General features: G+C 46.8%; 1 protein-coding gene across 3 annotated transcripts in view; it reads right to left on the minus strand.

The window, feature by feature from the left end:
* Positions 1-19,024, minus strand: part of Spsb4 (splA/ryanodine receptor domain and SOCS box containing 4) — a 74,404-nt gene that overhangs the window by 46,527 nt on the left and 8,853 nt on the right. For 2 of the 3 annotated variants that reach the window (XM_031344712.1, XM_031344711.1), the window contains one exon: positions 4,490-5,336. In XM_031344712.1, coding sequence (XP_031200572.1) covers positions 4,490-5,183 — 694 coding nt within the window. In that variant the 5' untranslated portion in view covers positions 5,184-5,336. Of the gene's footprint in view, positions 1-4,489; positions 5,388-19,024 lie in introns of those variants that run through there. The other variant, XM_031344713.1, reaches the window with a different exon arrangement.

Here is a 19,024-nt window from a genome sequence, read left to right on the forward strand (position 1 = left end):
GGGTGTCCTTGCAGTCATCCTGTGGAAAAGCTCTCTGGCCCCCATCAATACCAAAAGGTCTGGCCAGCTTCCAGCCTCCTCTGCTACACTGTTGCACCAATAAATACTTGTTGGCAGATCGAGTAAACCATCTAGGAATGGCGTCTGGAAATATAGCTCCTCCTGGCACAGGTGGACGAGGCCTCGCAGCCAGCTAGTCCCGGGATACCATACCCGAGCTCCTACTCTGCAGTCAAAACTCAGTCCCGAGCACCAAGGGGCCCTCTGCGCAGAACTCCCCCGAACCAGTACCAACCAAACACCCGAGTAAAATGTTCATCTATTAGCAGTCAGCGGCCAGCATGTGGAAAGAGGAGTCTTCAGGCTAGGGAGCAATTCCAGACAGTAGCCAGAGCACATCACAAGGCCATTCTATCCCAAAGCTGGACGTCAGAATAGCTGGGGCACCTTCCATGACACTGCCTGCTCAGTGTTGATCCCAGCAGCGGCTGAGCCATCCTCTGCATCCAGCCTAGCTTTGCAGAGCTTTACACTCTGCAGAGCTCTTTGAGGACTGGGAAGGAAGCAACTGGAGAGAATGTACCAGACAGGATGGCAGGATGGCAGCTAAGTTCACCAGAGGGCCACCCAGTCAGGTGGAGCCGACTCTCCTGAGCTGTCACCCCCTGCCTTGTCTGCTAGGGTCCCCACAAGCATCTCATGTAATTTGCTTGAGCTTGCATCCAGGTTCCTCAGCTATGCGCTGTGTGATTTTAAGCAACATGCCTAAGCTCTCTGCTTAAAGAGAATTTTGGGGATTAATTTTATAAAGGGCTTAGAAAAGAGCCCAGAAGAATGAGGTATTTCTAGCTAGTACTATTATTGTTAGACATATATTTAACTACAAATATATATGCTTAAATTAAATAAATATTTAAATATATATAATAGCTAGTATTATTATTGCTATTATTAGGCTGGCTCTAGACAACTGAGACAGACAGCTTGGTCATGTACCTGGCTTTGGCTGTATTTATCTCATCAGCTACAGCCCTTAGGCATCCTGAAGGTCTTTGCAGTAAACTCCCACATGCTAGGCTGTACAGCCCATAGTGTAGCTAAAGAACAATTCTATTCATCAGGGGTACCAGGGCATCAAGCATTTGCAAGAGGAAATTGCATGGGCAGGACGCTCTTCCTATCAGGACACATATCAAACATGTGCTTCAGAGTTCAGTGTGGTAAGGCCTTTTAGGGCTTACTTTTATAGTCATAAAGAATCATAAATTGAAAAACAGTTATCTATTAACAACTTCCACTGCTATGAGAGGAAAATGCTTTACAAAGGACACTCTTTGTTGTCTTCATGACCCCCAGATCCTCCCTCAGCTCAACTGGTTAACTGAAGCAATGGGCTTTAACAACTGGGTGTCTGTTCAATGCTGGTGTGCCTGATTACCCCAAGCACAAGAGGGGGCCCTGAGGCTTTGAGGAAGGAGGTCTTTCAGGGCTGTAACTCCAAGGGGCAGGGTTTTTTTATTCCCAATGATGCTTTCAGTCCAATCCCCCAACCTAAGTCAAGTTACCATGTCCACAATCAACAAAGGCTTGGAATTCATTCAGCCCACAGATCTTCACTTTGGGCCACCTATCCTACCCAGGGACTCTCTGGGGCCAAACTATTTCCCTCCCTGGAATCCACAGTGGAATTTGTCCCAGGTCACCTTCTACATACTACACAGCCCTTTTCCTATCACCACCCAGTCCCCAGGCTCCACCTGATGGCGCTATGTCCTACCTCTATGTCCTACCCCTATGTCCTGTGTGACTATGTCCTCCCACAGTCAGAGCTGGTCCCAAGCTGAGCTAGCCCTCTCTGCCATCATACCTCTGCCTACCCTAGATGACGCATGCCACTCTTGTCTGGAGAGCAGGCCAGCACTGGATCAGACAAATTGACCCTGTCACCAAATAGGAGATGCCACAGGCTTGCATCATGCTATCTTATTCCACCATCACAGTCACTCCTCCCACTCTCCTCCACCTCCTGAATCCTGCTCCAGATTCTACCAACCCCAGCCATTCCAATGGGGACCCTGCACTGTTGAAGTGCAGGAGATCCCTGACTCTGGCAGCCACAGGACATGAGAGAGCCTTAGTTTTTGTTGTTGAAGACCAAGCAGTTAGATTGGAGTGGATCAATAACCAAAAGGAAGTGTTCTTTCTTTAGGCTTCCACATCTCCCCCAGGTTGTCAATGTCAAACATTTAATCCTGGCTACCATGTCGATGTTAACATTCAAACTAAGAAAGGAAGCTGAAGTCCCACTTTACGGAGTGTGGATCTTAGGGAATTAGAATGACTCTCTGGAGACAGAGACCTGTTGTGCTGGTGATGTACAGAGGTGCGGGACACACCCTCCTGAGCTTTGGTCCAAGCCCAAATTAATTCCAGCAGTAGACGTCGTGGCTGGACCAGAGTGCTCACTGATGCCTTTGTTTGCTCATCCCTAGGGTTTGTCTTACCATGTCTATCTAAGAGGATTCCAGACATTTCCCACAAGGCACCATGATGATGGAATCACCCTGCTCAGGGCAGACTCATCCTCTTCAGGGTTTTCCAGTTAAACAGAAAATGGAGCACCATTCCACCATCAATCTGAGTCAAACAACCACAGAAACAAATACCAGTAAAAATGCCACCAATTATACACCCCTGTTGGGAGCTCCAGCCATTTTTGTGTTTACTTGGCACTCTTGAAAACCATCGGCCCACATTTTGCTCAGACAAACACAAATTTTGCCTGCAGTTCTTTTTTTGGGGGGGGGGTGTTATTCTTGGGCTCTCAACTGAAGAGAGGGGAACATGGAAAAAGGTTTGGTCTCAGAGACAAGTAGACCTGGACAGGGGTGGGGGGTGGACAGTGGGGGTGTGTGGGGGGACTGCTTATGCTTCTGGGACGTCATGCCCTAGGTTTTTTGTTTGTTTGTTTCTGTTTTCTCTCTCTCAAAAGAAAAAATGGCCTGGAATCAGCCACACTGGCTGGCAATTATATCTCTCATTTAAAATGAACCCTGGAATTGGGGCTGCAAACTCTCTGTAGGTTTTAGGTGGTGTGTGGGAGGAACTCTGAAAGTGGGGGCTGGTGGACAGGGAACTAGTTATTTTTTTCACTGCTGTGACCAAATACCTGGTCAGTCAAAAGGCATAATGGTGGGCTTGCCTTGGCTTAGGTTTGAGAAGGGATAGAAGGGATATTGTCTCCATGACAAGGAATGTAAAATTAACAGCCAAAGTGGGAAGCAGCTGGTCACATGATATCTGCAGCCAGAAAGCAGAGAAATAGCTGGCATAAAGTGAAGCCAGGCTATCAAAACTCAGGATCCTGGCTGGGCGGTGGTGACGCACGCCTTTAATCCCAGCACTTGGGAGGCAGAGGCAGGCGGATTTCTGAGTTCGAGGCCAGCCTGGTCTACAGAGTGAGTTCCAGGACAGCCAGGGCTACATAGAGAAATCCTGTCTCGAAAACCAAAAAAAAAAAAAAAAAAAAAAAACCAAAAAAACCCTCAGGATCCATCTAGCCAATAATCCATTTCCCCCTACAAGACTCAGCTTCCTGAAGGTTCTATAACCTTGCATATCAGCACCATCAACTGGGGACCAAGTGTTCAAACATGGGGGACGTTTCCTGTTCAAACCACAATATGTGTGCCATGGGGCCATGTGTGTCTTTCCTGGAGGCTACTGTTCCTTCTCCAGCAACCGTTTGTCACTACTATGACTTTTTAAACTGCCTCAGAGGTTATGCATTTTGAATAAAGAAGGACTTCATGTTGCTGGGGAAACACAAGAGCCCACTGAGGAGTTTTGACTTAACCACACAGTCTTTAGTAGCTGCTGGGACAGTTCACACAATCTAGATTTCTGGTTCTCTGGGAAAAAATGGCAAAATTCCATAGCCCTGGGCTTCATTTCCACGCGGTTACAGTAAGCTAGAGATGAGAAGTAGTCTACCTCTTTTGACAGCTTCTGGAAGGAGCTGGGATTTGGGTGTTCAGACCTGCATGGAGTAGGTGGCAATAAATGACAATTGCTCACACTACTTCTTGTTTGATAGCTGGTCTCCCTCCCAAGGACTGGGCAATGGGGACACTCTCCAGTTGTGACCAGGTTGGGTCGTTTCACAAATCTCTTTAGCACTCACAGCTGTTATCAAGTGCCCTTCCTGTCCTAAGCACACATATTACCCTACATGACCCTTCTGCGTGCCCTAAGTTAGGTTATGACCACCAATGCCACTTGTAGCTGGGAAAACTGAGGTACAGCCCCCTAAATGTCAAGCCTTCAAAGAAGTCAGAATTCAAAACCACACCCTGACCCCTGCTGTAAACTTCAGGATTCTCCAACTGTTAATTGTTTTACATGCTCTGCTTCCCCTCTTCCCAACTCCACACCCCCCGCCCCCGGCGGGACACTTTTGCCCCCTTGCCACCTAGGCTAAGAAACTTACGGTCAAGGCCATTGATGTAGCGCATGGTGACTTCGCAGTGACCCCACACGGCACTCACCACCGGGTATAGCTTCTTGCCCTTGAGGCCACGGAAGGCTACGCCCAGGTACTGGCCGTCCACGATAAAGCTGAGCGTGCCCTCGTCCATGTCCAGTACGACCAATAAGGAATCTGGCAGAGCAAAGGCTTCATCTGGCCCCAGAAAGGCAGGGTATGCCACCCCAGGCCGGTTCTTGCCGTCGTGGTAGAGGCGGCTGCGACCCAGGTCCCAGCCCCACGACTCGGAGTCACTGCCCACCAGTGCGGTATAACCCACAGAGTGCAAAGGGGCACGGGCCGTGGCCACGCCCACCACAGCGTGAGTGCCCCGCTGCCTAGCGGGCCAATGGATCTGCCATGCGTGTAGACCCCGGGCATGGCCCACCTTGCCACGGATGCCATCTGTGCTCTGGGCTACCGGGTGCCGGTGGAAGGTGAGACGGTCGTCATCCTTGACGAAGACATTGAGGGAGCGGTCCTCGGGGTTCCACGCATGTCTCAGCTGTACGGCCAACCCTGCCGCAGGCATGTCCAGCAGTTGGTCTAGCCGTGCTGGTCGCCCAGGCTCTAAGCCTCGGAGCTCCCGCTTGGCTGGTCGAAGCGCTGGCTCTCGCACCTCCACAGACTTGAGGCTCCCAGAGAGCTTCTGACCCATGGTTCACTATGGGGAGGGGACTGCTGCTGGCCACTGCTACCTCGCAGAAGCCTCCACTCCTGGTATCCAAGGATGGACCTTGGGACTGGGAACCAGGCTTCCTGATGGTTGACCTCCACAGCCTCTGCTGGGCTGTGGCCGGGGCCCAAGCTCCTAGAAGGAAGCAGAGGGCACAGGTTATGATAGAAGGATAAACAGCCAGCTTCTCATCCCTTCAGTTTTGCCCAGGCCTTGGTAGGGCTCTTTTGCAAGTATGGTAATGAATGTGCATAATAATTAATGATACTTCGGATCTCGTACTTTCCAAGTATATGAGATATGGCAGACACTGTCCTCAATGATTAAGGTTTCCCCGTTCATCTAAATCTTACGGTGGCCAGTGATTAGCTAGTCTCACAGGTAATAAGCGTGACTGAGCCACAGTCAAACCAAGGTCCTCCGCTCTCAGTCTGTCCTTGGCACCAGAGCAACCACTGGAAATCACTGTTAAAAAAGGAACTGACCCCCAAGCAATGGCAGTGCTGAGGCATGATGCCATACGCATTAAGGTGTGGCTCGTGGGCCTGGAGCTCCAGTTGCCTTGAGCTTAAAAATGTAACCGGGTTTGGGAAACAAGACACAGCACAAGTATCCAGCAGGGTCACCCAGGGACAAAGATGCCAGCATCCATGTTGCTGCCATGGAAAAATAAATGGCAAAGAGAGAGGAAACAAGAACTGGAACTAGCCATTCCAGACTATGGAGCCAGACAGCACCGTTCCAAAACCCTCGCTACTTTAAGCCTCGCATGGACTCCACTTTCCTCCTCTGTAAGATGGGATAAATCAGCTCCCTCCAGGAGGTATGAGAATCTGAAAGGTGATCTGATAAAAACTCAGATCCGGGAAGCTGGAGGCAGGTGTTCTCTTGGCTTTGTTCTCTGGGTATCCCACAGGAAATTATTTCTCTTGGCTACACAGTGTTTTCCCTAGGTATAGAAACATCATTGATAACATTTATCCAGTGAGCATCCTTTAATGCAGGATGACAGTTTTCCAGGAGGGGGAGGAAGGCTACTGGAAGGTCAGTCAGACGCCAGGTGCGTCTTGGTGCTGAGATGGCCCTCAGGATGGGGAAAGGAAGGCCGAGCTTTGCCTTGAATCCCACTGCTTGGCAGAGAACAGGTGTGTGACTTCCCCTTCCCTGGCCGGAGAGTTGATTGGCTCAGAACCACTTCCCCAAGACAAATGAGGAGACGGGACACTGCCCTGCTTTGTCCTGCCAGTCCATGACTTCCTGTTGATGATGGCTAATCTTGTCAATTTAAGAAGCACCTATGAGCCAGGCAGTGGTGGTGCATGCCTTTAATCCCAGCACTTGGGAGGCAGAGGTGGGTGGATTTCTGAGTTCCAGGCCAGCCTGATCTACAGAGTGAGTTCCAGGACAGCCAGGACTATACAGAGAAACCCTAACATCTCCACACCCCCCAAAAAAGAGTTGATGATCATGGTGTCTGTTCACAGCAGTAAAACCCTAACTAAGACAAGTAGGCATGTCCCCCCCCCCCCCCCCCCCCAGACCTATCTGGCCACCGTCACCATGATGTGAGCTGCTATGCTGGGCCACGCTCTCTTTGACAGGATGGTCAGGAATCTCTGCAAGGAAAATAAATTCTTTTTTCTTCAGGTCATTTTGCCAGGCTTTTTGTCACAGCACAAAAGGCACAAACACAGCAACTGACGCCCGGATGCAGCTTGTGCTGTGACTACCTGAGCACACAGTACAGAAGAAGCTCGTGGAACTAGCTTGTAAGAGGAATTCAGAAAAGCTCGGAGAAGCCAGCTGGGGAAATTCTAGAACACTGTAAGCACAGCTCAATGGGTGATTCTGAGGAGACCACAGGAGACTAGGGTACTCGTAGCAATGCCAACAAGCAGTCCAGGCAGAAGCAATGTCTCATGGGAACGCAACCAAGGCCATTTGTGCTCATCTCTGGAAAAGAAGCTGTTCACATTTTGTCCGTGTCCCGAGACTCTACAGAGCCAGAATTTAAAGGTGAAGAAAGAATTAATTTAAGGGAGGGCTTTTCAGGCAGCCCAGTGTTAAGGCTGTGGCTAAGTTTGGATCTTTCAGCCATATTTACGGTGAATTCTGGAGGCAAAATCCACAGTGGGATAATTCAAACACTTCGAGTTTGTCCATAAAAGGAACTTCCAGAGACCACCTCCTGTAGCCAGGCAGGACTCCCAGTAGAAGGATAAGGATATCAACCCACCCATAAAACTCTTGACCCAAAATTTGTCCTAAAAGAAATGCAGGGACAAAGATGGAGCAGAGACTGAAGGGATGGCCAACCAATAACCAGACCAATTTGAAACCCATTCCATGGGCAAGCACCAATCCCTGACACTATTAATCATACTCTGTTATGTCTGCAGACAGAAGCCTAGCAGGACTGTCCTCTGAGAGGCTCCATCCAGCAGCTGACCGAAACAGATGTAGATACTTAATGCCAAACACTGAACAGAGTGGAGGGACCCTTATGGAAGAGTTGGAGAGAAGGATTGAAGGCCCTGAAGGGGACAGAACCCCACAGGAAGACCAACAGTGTCAACTAACCTGGACCCCTGGGAGCTCCCAGAGACTGAATCACCAAAGAACATACACGGGTTGAACCAAGACCCCCAGCACATCTGTAACAGAGGACTGCCTTGCCCTGCCTCAGTAGGAAAGGATGCGCCTATCCTGGAGAGACTTGATGTGCCAGGATTGGAGGATACCCAGCGGGACACCACCTTCTCAAAGACAAAAGGTGGGGGGAAGGACTCTGTGTGTGTGGAGGACCTGGAGAGTGGACAGCATTTGGGATGTAAATTAATTTTTAAAAAAGAAGCTTCCACGGTTAATACTGATTGTCAACTTGGCAAGATCTAGAATTGCCTATGAGACAAACCTGTTGAAACTGGAAGAGGGAATTTCTGGGCTGGCCTCTGGTAGAAAGACTCAAGTCTAAAATGTGAGCAGTGCTGTTTCATGAGCTGGAGCCTGGGACTGACTAAAGAGGAGAAGGTGAGCTGGGCTGGCGCTCATCCCTCATTCATCTCTCACGGTGACTGCGATGGGGCCATCCCTCACTCATCTCTCACAGTGACTGCGACGGGGCCACCTGCCTCACAGTTCTGCCTTGGGCTTTCTCCATCGAGATGAACAGGATCTTGCTTCCTTGAGTTGCTTTTCTCATGGTTGCCACAGCAATGAGAAAAGTATCAAATATAGACACCATAGAAATATGGCCTCCATCCACTTGGGAGGCCGAGGCAGGTGGATTTCTGAGTTCTGAGTTTGAGGCCAGCCTGGTCTACAGAGTGAGTTCCAGGACAGCCAGGGCTACACAGAGAAATCCTGTCTCGAAAAACCAAAAGAGTGTGAAGGTTTTCACTTATTTGAACACCTCTGTCTTAAGAGGGTAACTCCAGGATGGCCTGCCTGCATCAGGCACCTAGGAAATATCCCCTACTTTCAACCATCAAGGCACTCAGAGACCATTTCATCCATGGTCCAGAATGTTCTAGCCGTTGCTTAAGGAGTTGGCAAATACTGGCATTATCCATTATGCTGGTTTTGCTGGCATGCAGAATGCAAGAACTGTTGGATCGTGAAGGCTTAAACCTAGATCACAAAGGAAGGCCTAGGTGGCTAGACAGCCTGTGACAGATGTGGCTTCCCCGCGGGCAAGGGATTCCTAGGAGAAGCCAAGTGATTCCTCCCAACGGGGTGATGCATAAAATCATGAAGGTGAAATCAAAGATGGTGGGAAGGTGGGATGTCTGCTAAAGAAGACAGGAGGCGTGAGCACAGACAGGCAACAGAGAAGCGAGGTGATCTGCAAACGACGTGTTCATAGGGGCCTCTCAGAGCTGACGCCTTGTGCCCTGTGTCCCGTGCCTTCCCTAAGAGGTTTCAGTCTTGTTTTGGTTCCATTTTTTCTATCCCCCCCCCCCCACACACACACCGTGGGAGATGTTTAGTCCTGTGTCATCTTATCTTCAAAGCATGCGACTCGCTTTTGAGTTTGCAGAGGCTCATGGCTCAATGTGTGAATGGAGGTTCAATGGATATTTTGGATTTGCACAGTGCTGCTGCTGTTGAGAATTTGAGGATACACAAGATGGACTAAAGCACATTTTAAGACATTACAAGAGAGCCTTTTGGGCACCAGAGATGAAAATGGTGTCGCTTGAGATATTAATTGATAAGAGGTGAACTTTTGATAGTTAATTTCTTTTTCGGGTCTGTGTGTAGGTACAGGAACACATATGTAAGTAAGCCAGAGGTCAACTTTGACTATGTTCCTCATATGCTGTCATCTTTTTTTTTTTTTTTTTTTTTTTTTTTTGATAAGGGTCTCTCACTGACCTGGAACTCGCTAATTAGGCTAAGCTAGCTAACCAGCAAACCCCAGGCATCCTTCATCTGTTCTCACTTCAGAAATACAAACCACCCTTCAGGGGATCAAGCTCAGGTCCGTATTTGTACAGCAAACACCTTGCCACCTGAACCATCTCCCCAGCCCCACGATAATCTTGAGCGTCATCTTAATTGGATTGAGAAATGCCTGGGAGGATGGTCAGGTGCACATTCCGTGCTACTGCAGGCGTTCCCAGGGTGCCTCTGGCCTTTGGAGATCAGATCTGATCCGCCCTCCTCTAGCACATCCTCCCTGCCAGAACTGAAACTCTTGAGACTGTGAGCCTAAACAAACCCTTCTCTCCTTTGGTTGTTTTCTCAGGTGTTTTGTCAGACAGGAAAGTCTTAACAATACGCTATCCTAACAGGAGCACACCCCAACCAAAGTCCAGAAGACAAGGAAGGACCCCCACTGCCATGCAGCACGGATACATTCTTTTATGCCCTCCAGTCCTTAACTCCCCCGTTCTCCGTTCTCCGGTTTCTGTTGTCAAAACTCTGCTTCAGCAGAGAGTTTTGGGTGATGTTTGATCTGAGAGAATATTAGATCACAAAAATCCCCCGCGCTAGACAGTTTAAAGGTGGTAAAGTTACTCGCGTTTTTATTTGAAAAATCACCCAAAATCAAGGAGAAAGAGAACTAGAAATGCAAATGCCCTCTTCAGCTAAACCGGAGACATTTGTAACCCAAACCACACAGCTTACGGGGAAATCTGCCAAACACAACCTGAGGCAGCCCAGAGCGGCAAAGATCAAAGCCAGTCCAAAAACACCTCGAGAAGGCACCTAGCAGCTCAGGGCTTGGGGAAAGCCTGCAGAGCGGGGAGTGGGGAGTTCAGCCGCTGGGATTCCTGAAGGAAGACTCCAATAGTCTGTCTAATCAAGAGCATTGGGCAGAGGAAATGCAGTGTGGTGTCAGGACCTGCCTTTGGCTTCTCAGGGAATGGGAAGGCAGGGTAACAGGAGAGCAAAGCCAGCCTTCTTCACAGTCAGCAGAGTGTCCAGGAGACCAGGGAGGAGGAGGCCCATGGAGGATAGAGGGAGAGAAGGAGACGGGGGTGGGGGGGTTGTGGGGGGAGGAGGAGAGAGAAAAGCCTATAGCTACAGCTCTCTGTTGACTGAAAAGAAGCAACTGCTAAAAGAAATTACTACCCAAGTCCCCGGAACCTCGTTTCTGTGAGCCACAGAGCAATCCTGTGCTCCCCGCATAATTCCCAGCACTCCTTGCACATACTGTCTGCAAAATCTGGGTGCTGGAGGGCCGGTAGGGGCGGCTCAGCTAGTCAGGTACCTGTCAAGTCTGCAGACACGAGTTTGATTCCGAGGTGCACAAGGTGGAAGGAGGGAACCAATTCCCAAGTTCTCTGACCTCTACAAGCACACCACAGCATACTCTCATCCTCCCCCCACCCGCCCCACAAACACAAAATAAGTAAATGTCATTTAAAATTTTTTAAAGATGCTATCAAAGAAACAAAGGAAAAAAAAAGAAGGAAAAAAAAAGGCAAATCAAGAAAAGCTGCCATGCAAAGCAGCTAGAAACTGTGATGGAATCAGTAAACTATCTTTGCAGTTAGTCATTTTAGAAGGCAGACAGTCTAAACAAAAGATTAAATTCATTCTACATAGTTATTCTAAAGATAACTTCCACAACTAACAATAAAACACAAACCTTCTAAACTGTCAGAAGGAAGGCAGTTCTAAGTAAAACAGACCCTGTCCCCGGGGCTTTGTTTTAAGAAGTGATTGAAGCAAGAAGACATAAAGACCTAAGACGGGGATAGTAAAACCAAGACCGAAGTAGTAGCCATAACAATGTGCTCATAAGCAAAGACTAAAAGAAAAACGACGAACAAGACAAGATCCCAGCCACATACAACACGTGAGAGCTATCCCAAAGCAAAGTGAGCCAGAGCCGGGAACAATGAAGGACAGACACACAGCCAAAGCTGTGTGTAAATTCACACCGAACAACCTTAGCATGAGGCAAGTAAAGTGGATTTCAAAGCAGAAGTCTTAAATGAAGCAAAGGAGGACTACTCTGCAATAATAAAAAAACATGATCCACAGCTGAAGATGAAACGCATTAGATGGAGCCCATGATTGAGAGTGGAAAAAGCTGGAGGGGGAGGGGTCTGCAGGACAGGTGATTGTAATTCTCAGCTTCCAGCTCAAGAGGGATCAGCTGACCAAGTAGAATCCAGACAATGAAAAGGCAAAGTGTATGTAATTAATATGCCAGATCTAACTGATATGTGTACTGGGGTCTGTGCCTCAACGGCAAAAATGTCGTTGTTCTTTCTGGTGTTCACGGAACCACCAAGAACCTTTCCTGCATATTAGGCTACAAATAAAGGCCCAGAGTGAATATAACACAGGATCTGGTAATGGGGGTGGAGGAGGAAATCACTAAAATAGACATCACAAAATCTAATCGCTGAGCAGTTATTACATTTTCTTTAAACAACTCAGATTTTAAATGTTCATAGACAAGTGCTTGATATCCAGAAAATAAATAACAAGAGTCCATCTACTAAATTTGTGGGCTTAGAGGAAGCCATAGGTAATGTGCTTATGTGGACAATTTTTTTAAACATTTGCTCATTTATTTTGAGGTGAGGGGCATGCACGCCAAGGAGCACAGATCAGAGAACAACTTATGGGGATCAATTCTCTTCTTCTACCACATGAGTCCTGGGATTGAACTCAGGTCGTCAGGCATGGTGGCATGCACCTCTCTCTCCCTCCTGGGTAAGCTATCTCACTAGATCCATATTGATAAACTTCTTAAAATGAAAATACATAAACTAAGCATAATTAGGCAGAAAACCAGCATAAATAAGAGAAAAATCAAAGCCCTGGTTCTTTTTTTTTTTTTTTTTTTTTTTGTGAAGAGGGTGACTAGCTGTCGCAAAACTACATATAACTAACCCAACTTAATCAATCCTACACTTTCTAGTAGCTATTAACAACACACAAGCCTATCACCGTGGCCTCCATACGCGTAATGAAGTGGCACTTTCGCTGTGGCTCCTTCTTTCCTAGGCACAGAAGAAGCACATTCTAGTCCTAAGGGTAACGGAGCAAGTTCCAGTTGGGAGGCTGGAGGACCAGAAATACCAACCCAGCACTCCTTCCAACTGTCAAGGTCACTAACAACAAGAAAATGTCAAGAGACTGTGTCAGTTCCAAGGAGCCCAAGGGGATATAAGGACCAAAGAGAGCATGGGTTCCCTGGCTGAGATACTGGAACAAAAAAAAGGGCTGCAGGCAAAAACATTTGAACAATAGTGTAGCAATATTGAATGGTTAATGGTCACAAACATGTAATATTAGTGCACGAGTGAACCGTAGAGGAGGGGTATGTATGTGGGGTCAATAAATGAGACCTGTCTAGATAGATGTTGGTTTGGTCCTCTTCCCACCCTCCCACTTTCTTTCTCCTTCCCTCCCATACTGGAGATTGAGCCCAGGGCCTCATATATGCTACATAAGTGCTGAGTTTTTCTGTAAGTCTAAAATTATTCAAAACATAAAACTTGTAATTAAATCTTAAATCAGTTTCTTGGTTTGAGGAAATACCAAAAAGTGTATACTAACCAAACGTTACCACTCACTTCGTGAATTCCTAATCTACTACATTTATATGCATTTCATTTTCTTTATTGTCTGTAAAATATTAAAATATAGTTTGTAAGATTTCTTTTTAAAACCTTCCCAGACCTTTATTCAGATCATTTTACCTAACACTAATTAACATTTTCATGTTTTACAAGGTATACTTTAGGTGAACGTCTTCAATGACCAATTTTTAAAATGAACAATAAAACATATAAACCATTCAATCTAACTTTAAATTCAAGAAATAGAAATACAGAAAACAAGAAACAAAGGTGAGAAGCTGGGTGTGGTGGCACGTGCCTTTAGTCCCAGCACTGAGAAGGCGGAGGCAGGTGAATCTCTGTGTGTTCAAGGAGGCCAGCCTGGTCTACCTAAGGAGTTCCATGACAGCCAGGGCTATGTAGAGAGATCCTGTCTCAAGAGAGAAAGAGGGGGTGGGGGAAGAAGCAGAAGTGAAAATAACAGCTAGGAATGGGGGTGCAGGTGTGTTAACTCAGAACTCAGGAGGCTGAGGTCACAGGACCAAAGATGTGAGGCAAGGCAGGGCTACAGAGAGAGACCCTAGTTCAATAAAAAAGGGAGGGGGCAGTTAACAAATTGGCCTTGCAAAAAACACTCACTCATAAAAGAAGTTAGACTGTTTTAATATGGGGAAATATCTGCCACACAAGTTATTAATAAATTAATGATAAACTCCAACAAATGAATATGAAAAGACCTTCCCAAAATCAGAATGTGGAATGATATCAACAATCTATGTTAGTGCACACACACACACAAATATGTTCATGCACACAAAATGACCTGAAACCAGAAGCAGGTCTCAGAGACCAGAGGGGACCAGTGAGAGTTGGGGAGAAAGAATAAGGGAGGGTGAGAGGGAGGGGACTAGGAGAAACATACAATGATACATGTGTATGAAGATGGTTATGAAAGACACTATTCTGAATTCTAACCAAAAATAAATAAGCAAATAGAAAGAAATGTTCTCTGTGCAAGACACACTGGAGAAGAAACAACTTGTAACTGCACTGGAGTGGGTTTTCTTTCTTTCTTTTTGTCTTTCAGATTAGTCAAGATCCAAAAAGTTGAGTTTTTTCCCCCCCAAGAGGCATAGAAAAGCTGCCAGCCAGCCGGGCGGTGGTGGTGCACGCCTTTAATCCCAGCACTTGGGAGGCAGAGGCAGGCGGATTTCTGAGTTCGAGGCCAGCCTGGTCTACAGAGTGAGTTCCAAGACAGCCAGAGCTACACAGAGAAACCCTGTCTCAAAAAAACCAAAAAAAAAAAAAAAAAAAAAAAAAAAAAAAAAAAAAAAAAAAAAAAAAAAAAAAGCTGCCAGCCTTGTCCACCATGGAACGGAAGGCATTCTGATCAACTCAGTGGATGGTAAATTAACTCCATCTTTCAAAATGACAAATGCACTTCATCTAGCAAGTCCACTTCCCCCATTTTTTATTTTTTTTTACTTACATCCTCAGGTGTGCACAGCATTCTACAGACTGTGCACACTCAGCCCTGTTTCAATAGTAAAATGTTGAGGAAAAGCAAACAGGAGACAGATTGAGATAACGATCAACTTACCTGCTGTGGTTTGAATGCGGGCCATGTGTGTGAATGCTTGGTCCCCAGGTGGTAGCAGTGTTTGGGAAGGCTAAGGAATCTTTAGGGGAAGAACCCTTTGGAGGAAATGGGTCTACGGGGAGCGGAGCGGGTCTTGAAGGTTTACAGCCCAGCTCCTCTTCCTATTCACTCCTTCCTGACTGCAGATGCAATGTGACCTGCTGGCTTCCTGTTCCTGTCACCATGCCTTCTCCAGTGTGTGGACTGTGTCCTTTTGGACTCTGAGCCAAAATGAACTTTTCCTCCCTTTAGTCACCACCGCAACAACGAAGAATAACTAATACAGAATAACTAATACAGAACTAGTAATGAGAAGTGAGGCCATTGATAAATCTGGCTATGGGGTTCTTAGGCATTTGGAATTTGTCCAAAGGAGAAATGTGGAAGAGTTTGGAACAGTGTGTAGCAAGTCTTTTGGCTCCTTTAAAAACTCAGTTATGCCAGGCAGTGGTGGCGCACGCCTTTAATCCCAGCACTTGGGAGGCAGAGGCAGGCGAATTTCTGAGTTCAAGGCCAGCCTGGTCTGCAGAGTGAGTTCCAGGACAGCCAGGGATACACAGAGAAACCCTGTGTCGAAAAACCAAAAAAATAAAAAAATAAAAATAAATAAAAATAAAAACCCAGTTATGTTATGTTATGTGAAGATGTTTTTAATCCCAGGTGTGGGATACGGGGCTGCTTCAGATCGTCCACAGGCGCTAAGTATGATTGTCTCACGTCCTAGGAGGGGTGTGGTGTTTGCCAGTTCCAGATAGTTTATGTTTGGAATTCTGGGAACTCTTGAGAGGGTATAAATGTGACAGCCCTAAGAGGGCCTGTGGTGGTGGCTGCTCTCCTGCTGCTGCTTCTGCTGGATTGTTGGATTGCTGGTTGGAGATATCCTGACAACCGGCAGACTGGATTTGCCCCAAGGAAACTGACTCTCCTAATCAGGAAATAGTCTAAGAAGTCTATACCTCCCTTCCCTTATAATCTCTCTTTTCTACCTAGTGTTGGGGGGGGGGGATTGGAAGGAATTGGGGTAAAATAAGGGTTGGATGACAATAGAACCCAATAAAATAGCTCAAACAGTATGCCAACAACACCGGATTACAAAAACTTAACAAAGAATTTAACTCTGATGAGGGTCTGGAAGACCAGAATCCTGAGAGAAATGTGGGCAATGGAGGCCACAGCTCACAAGGTTTCAGGGCAGAACAAGGACCCTATAGGATCTGAGCTAGAGGCCACATGTGTGCTATCATAGCTAAGAATATGGTTTCATCCTGCCCGTCTTGAGAACTTGAGTGAGGCTGAATTAAAAAGTAACAGACTAACGTGTTTAACAGAGGAAATTTTGAGGAAAGGTAACATCTGGGTTGTGGAACCATCACTACCAACCAGTCTTACCCAGGTCTACAGTGAAAATTAGCAACAATGGGGCAGAAAGACACATTTTATAAATATGTAATTTGGCAAGAAGGTGAATGAGTATGCTGGTTTGAATGAGAATGGGTCTCATAGGTCCATATATAGGAATGCTTTGCCCTTCAGTTGGTGGAACTGTTTGGGAAGGATTAGGAGGTATGGCCTTGTTGGAGAAAGTGTGTCACTGGGAGAGGGTTTTGAGGTTCCAAAAGCTCATGCTATTCCCAGTCTCCCCCACCCCTCTGCCTGCTACTTATGGATCAGATGCAAGCTTTCATTCACTGCTCCAGTGCCATGCCTGCCTGCCTGTTGCTATGTCCCCTGACATAATTAGCATGGGCTCTAATCTGGAACCATGAAACCCCAAATTAAATACTTTCTTTTATAAGTTGCTTTGGTCATGGTGTTTGGTCACTGCAATTGAAAAGAAACTAAGACAATGAACAAGTTTAAAGTTGCAGACCAGAACAACTGCAGATAGAGAAGGAACGTCTCTAATGCTTATGACTCCCCTTTAGAGAGACATCTCCTGCTCCATACTAGGACAATAGGCAAGGTCCATGCAGATGAGGCACCACTTATCAAACACCCCAACTTTAATTGAAAGGAAAGAACCTGGACCAAGAAAGCATTTAAAGTGATTCCCTGATCCAAAACAACTTCCTAGAAAAGAACTAGCAACAAAACATTACAGAGGCCACTACAGCTGGGACCAAGGTAAGCAAGCTATATCTCAAGTTGAAAGTCTTATTTTATTCATAAGGTACTAGTTGTATAGGCATTAAAGATGATAGAGGCTTCCTCCATGGTTCTAGAGAGCCACTGAACCCGGGCAATGCATGGCAATGCCAGAGTTTCCTGAAAGGCCACTGCCATGAAGCTTTGAAAGTAAAAAAAAAAATGCTGCAATGGAGAAACCAGAAAGCTATATGTATAGAATAGATATGACCTAAGAGAGAGGCTATGCGTCTTGAAGATCTGGTGGGCTGGGCTACCTAAGCTCTTTGGAGCCCAGATGATTTCAACAGGAGTCCCAGGTGCTGCATATGGAGCTCCAGGATCTGATGTTTTCCTTGCTCTTCCCTTGATATTTCTCTCTGTTGCCTCTACTTCCTGCCTGCTGAAACAAAGTATCAGCCTGTTTCGTTCCTGCAGCCTACTCTTTCCCACCAGGACACACTGTGTCCTTTTGAACTCTAACCTCACATACACTCTTCCTCAAGTTTCTTGTCAAGTACTCTGTCAGAGCACTGGAAAAAAAAGTACCTAATATACATTTTACAGAAAACTATGAGGAAGAGAATGTACTGATAACAGAAGACTCAAGAGGCTGACAAAATCTAACAAACAAGGATCAGAGTGACCTGTGTGTTACCATGCTATTATTATGGAGGGAAGAGTTCAAGGAGGGAGAATGGGATAAAAGCTGGGCCCCAAAAGTGGCAAAAGTTGATGTTCCAGTACAGTTTTAGAAGACAACTTGGTATTGTCCTCCTGCTCTTCCTATTGATTTTGCCCAACCCCTGAGGCTCAACCTTGTTGGAAAAGATTCACAGATTTTTGTGTGTGAAGCACAGCACCTGAATATGGGAAGTAATTGCTAAACCCGACATGGGTCTAGGACACACCTGTGAGTCTATATAGACTGCCCAAGGGTGTAAGCTGGGAGGCAAGAGAGCCGCAATCTAGCATTTTTACAATTCATTAGAAGATACCTTATGCTCCTATCATAGTATTCTGGAAACAGAAGTGGTGAGGGTGCCATCCAGTCAAAGTTAAAGGATGTCAGAGCTGGTCCTGTCCTAAACCCAAAGGCTCTTCCACTTCCAATCTCTCTTGCTTCTCCATCACTAACTTCAAATATCAGCATTAGGAAAGCCATCCCGGAGCCAGCCACCATGGCATACAGAGGCCACTACAGCTGTGCCCAAGGCTGCTAGGCTGTATCTCAAGCTGGCAGCAATGCCTATGAGGTACTAGATTTCAGGCATGAAAGACAGATTAAGTGGGTCATAGAAGTTTGCTGCATGACCCCAGAGAGCCACTGAAACCAGGCAGTGTGTAGAAGGGTCAGAGTTCCCACAATGAGGCCCCGAGAAGCCACTGAATGAAGCCATGAAGGTAAAGCCTATGAATGCAGCAAAAACAAAACAAAACAAAACAAAACCCCAGGATGTTAGAGATGCCAGTCAGCCTGCCAGCTTTCCCACAGGCACTGTGAGGCAGACCGCATGCTCCTTCATTCAACGGACACAGCTTCAGAGACACTGCATAACGTGACCCAAAGTCACACAAATAGTTAAAGAGCAGACCTTGAATAGCTGGGTGGGCAATCCTGGACTCTTATCTTCCTCTATACTGTTTAAAACAGGTCCCTTCAGGGCACTGTCTCCACGCTGCGTGACTCCCGTCCCCCACACTACCTACTTTATCCATTTCCATAGCAGGACATCTTTGCAGGTGCTGTGGTCTGGGGAGTCCCTGGGGTAACTCCCGACCAGCTCTTGACTGTCCCATGCTGGGTCATCTTGTCAGTCTCCCACCGAGTCTTCGGGGCTCCTGAACGATGTTCTGCATATGTTCTGCATATGACAAGGTGGGCATATGACTAGACTGTTCCTTCACTGCTGATCCCCAGGGTAGAGTCTGTATGTGTGTTAGTGCTGAGTCACTATGGAAAACCAGCATCAGTACTACAAGTAACACAAGCCAGGGGACCTAGGTTGGTCTGTGGGCCCTGGGAGGAC

The sequence above is a fragment of the Mastomys coucha genome, unplaced genomic scaffold (assembly GCF_008632895.1).
Source record: "Mastomys coucha isolate ucsf_1 unplaced genomic scaffold, UCSF_Mcou_1 pScaffold23, whole genome shotgun sequence".
Taxonomy (NCBI): Eukaryota; Metazoa; Chordata; class Mammalia; order Rodentia; family Muridae; genus Mastomys; species Mastomys coucha.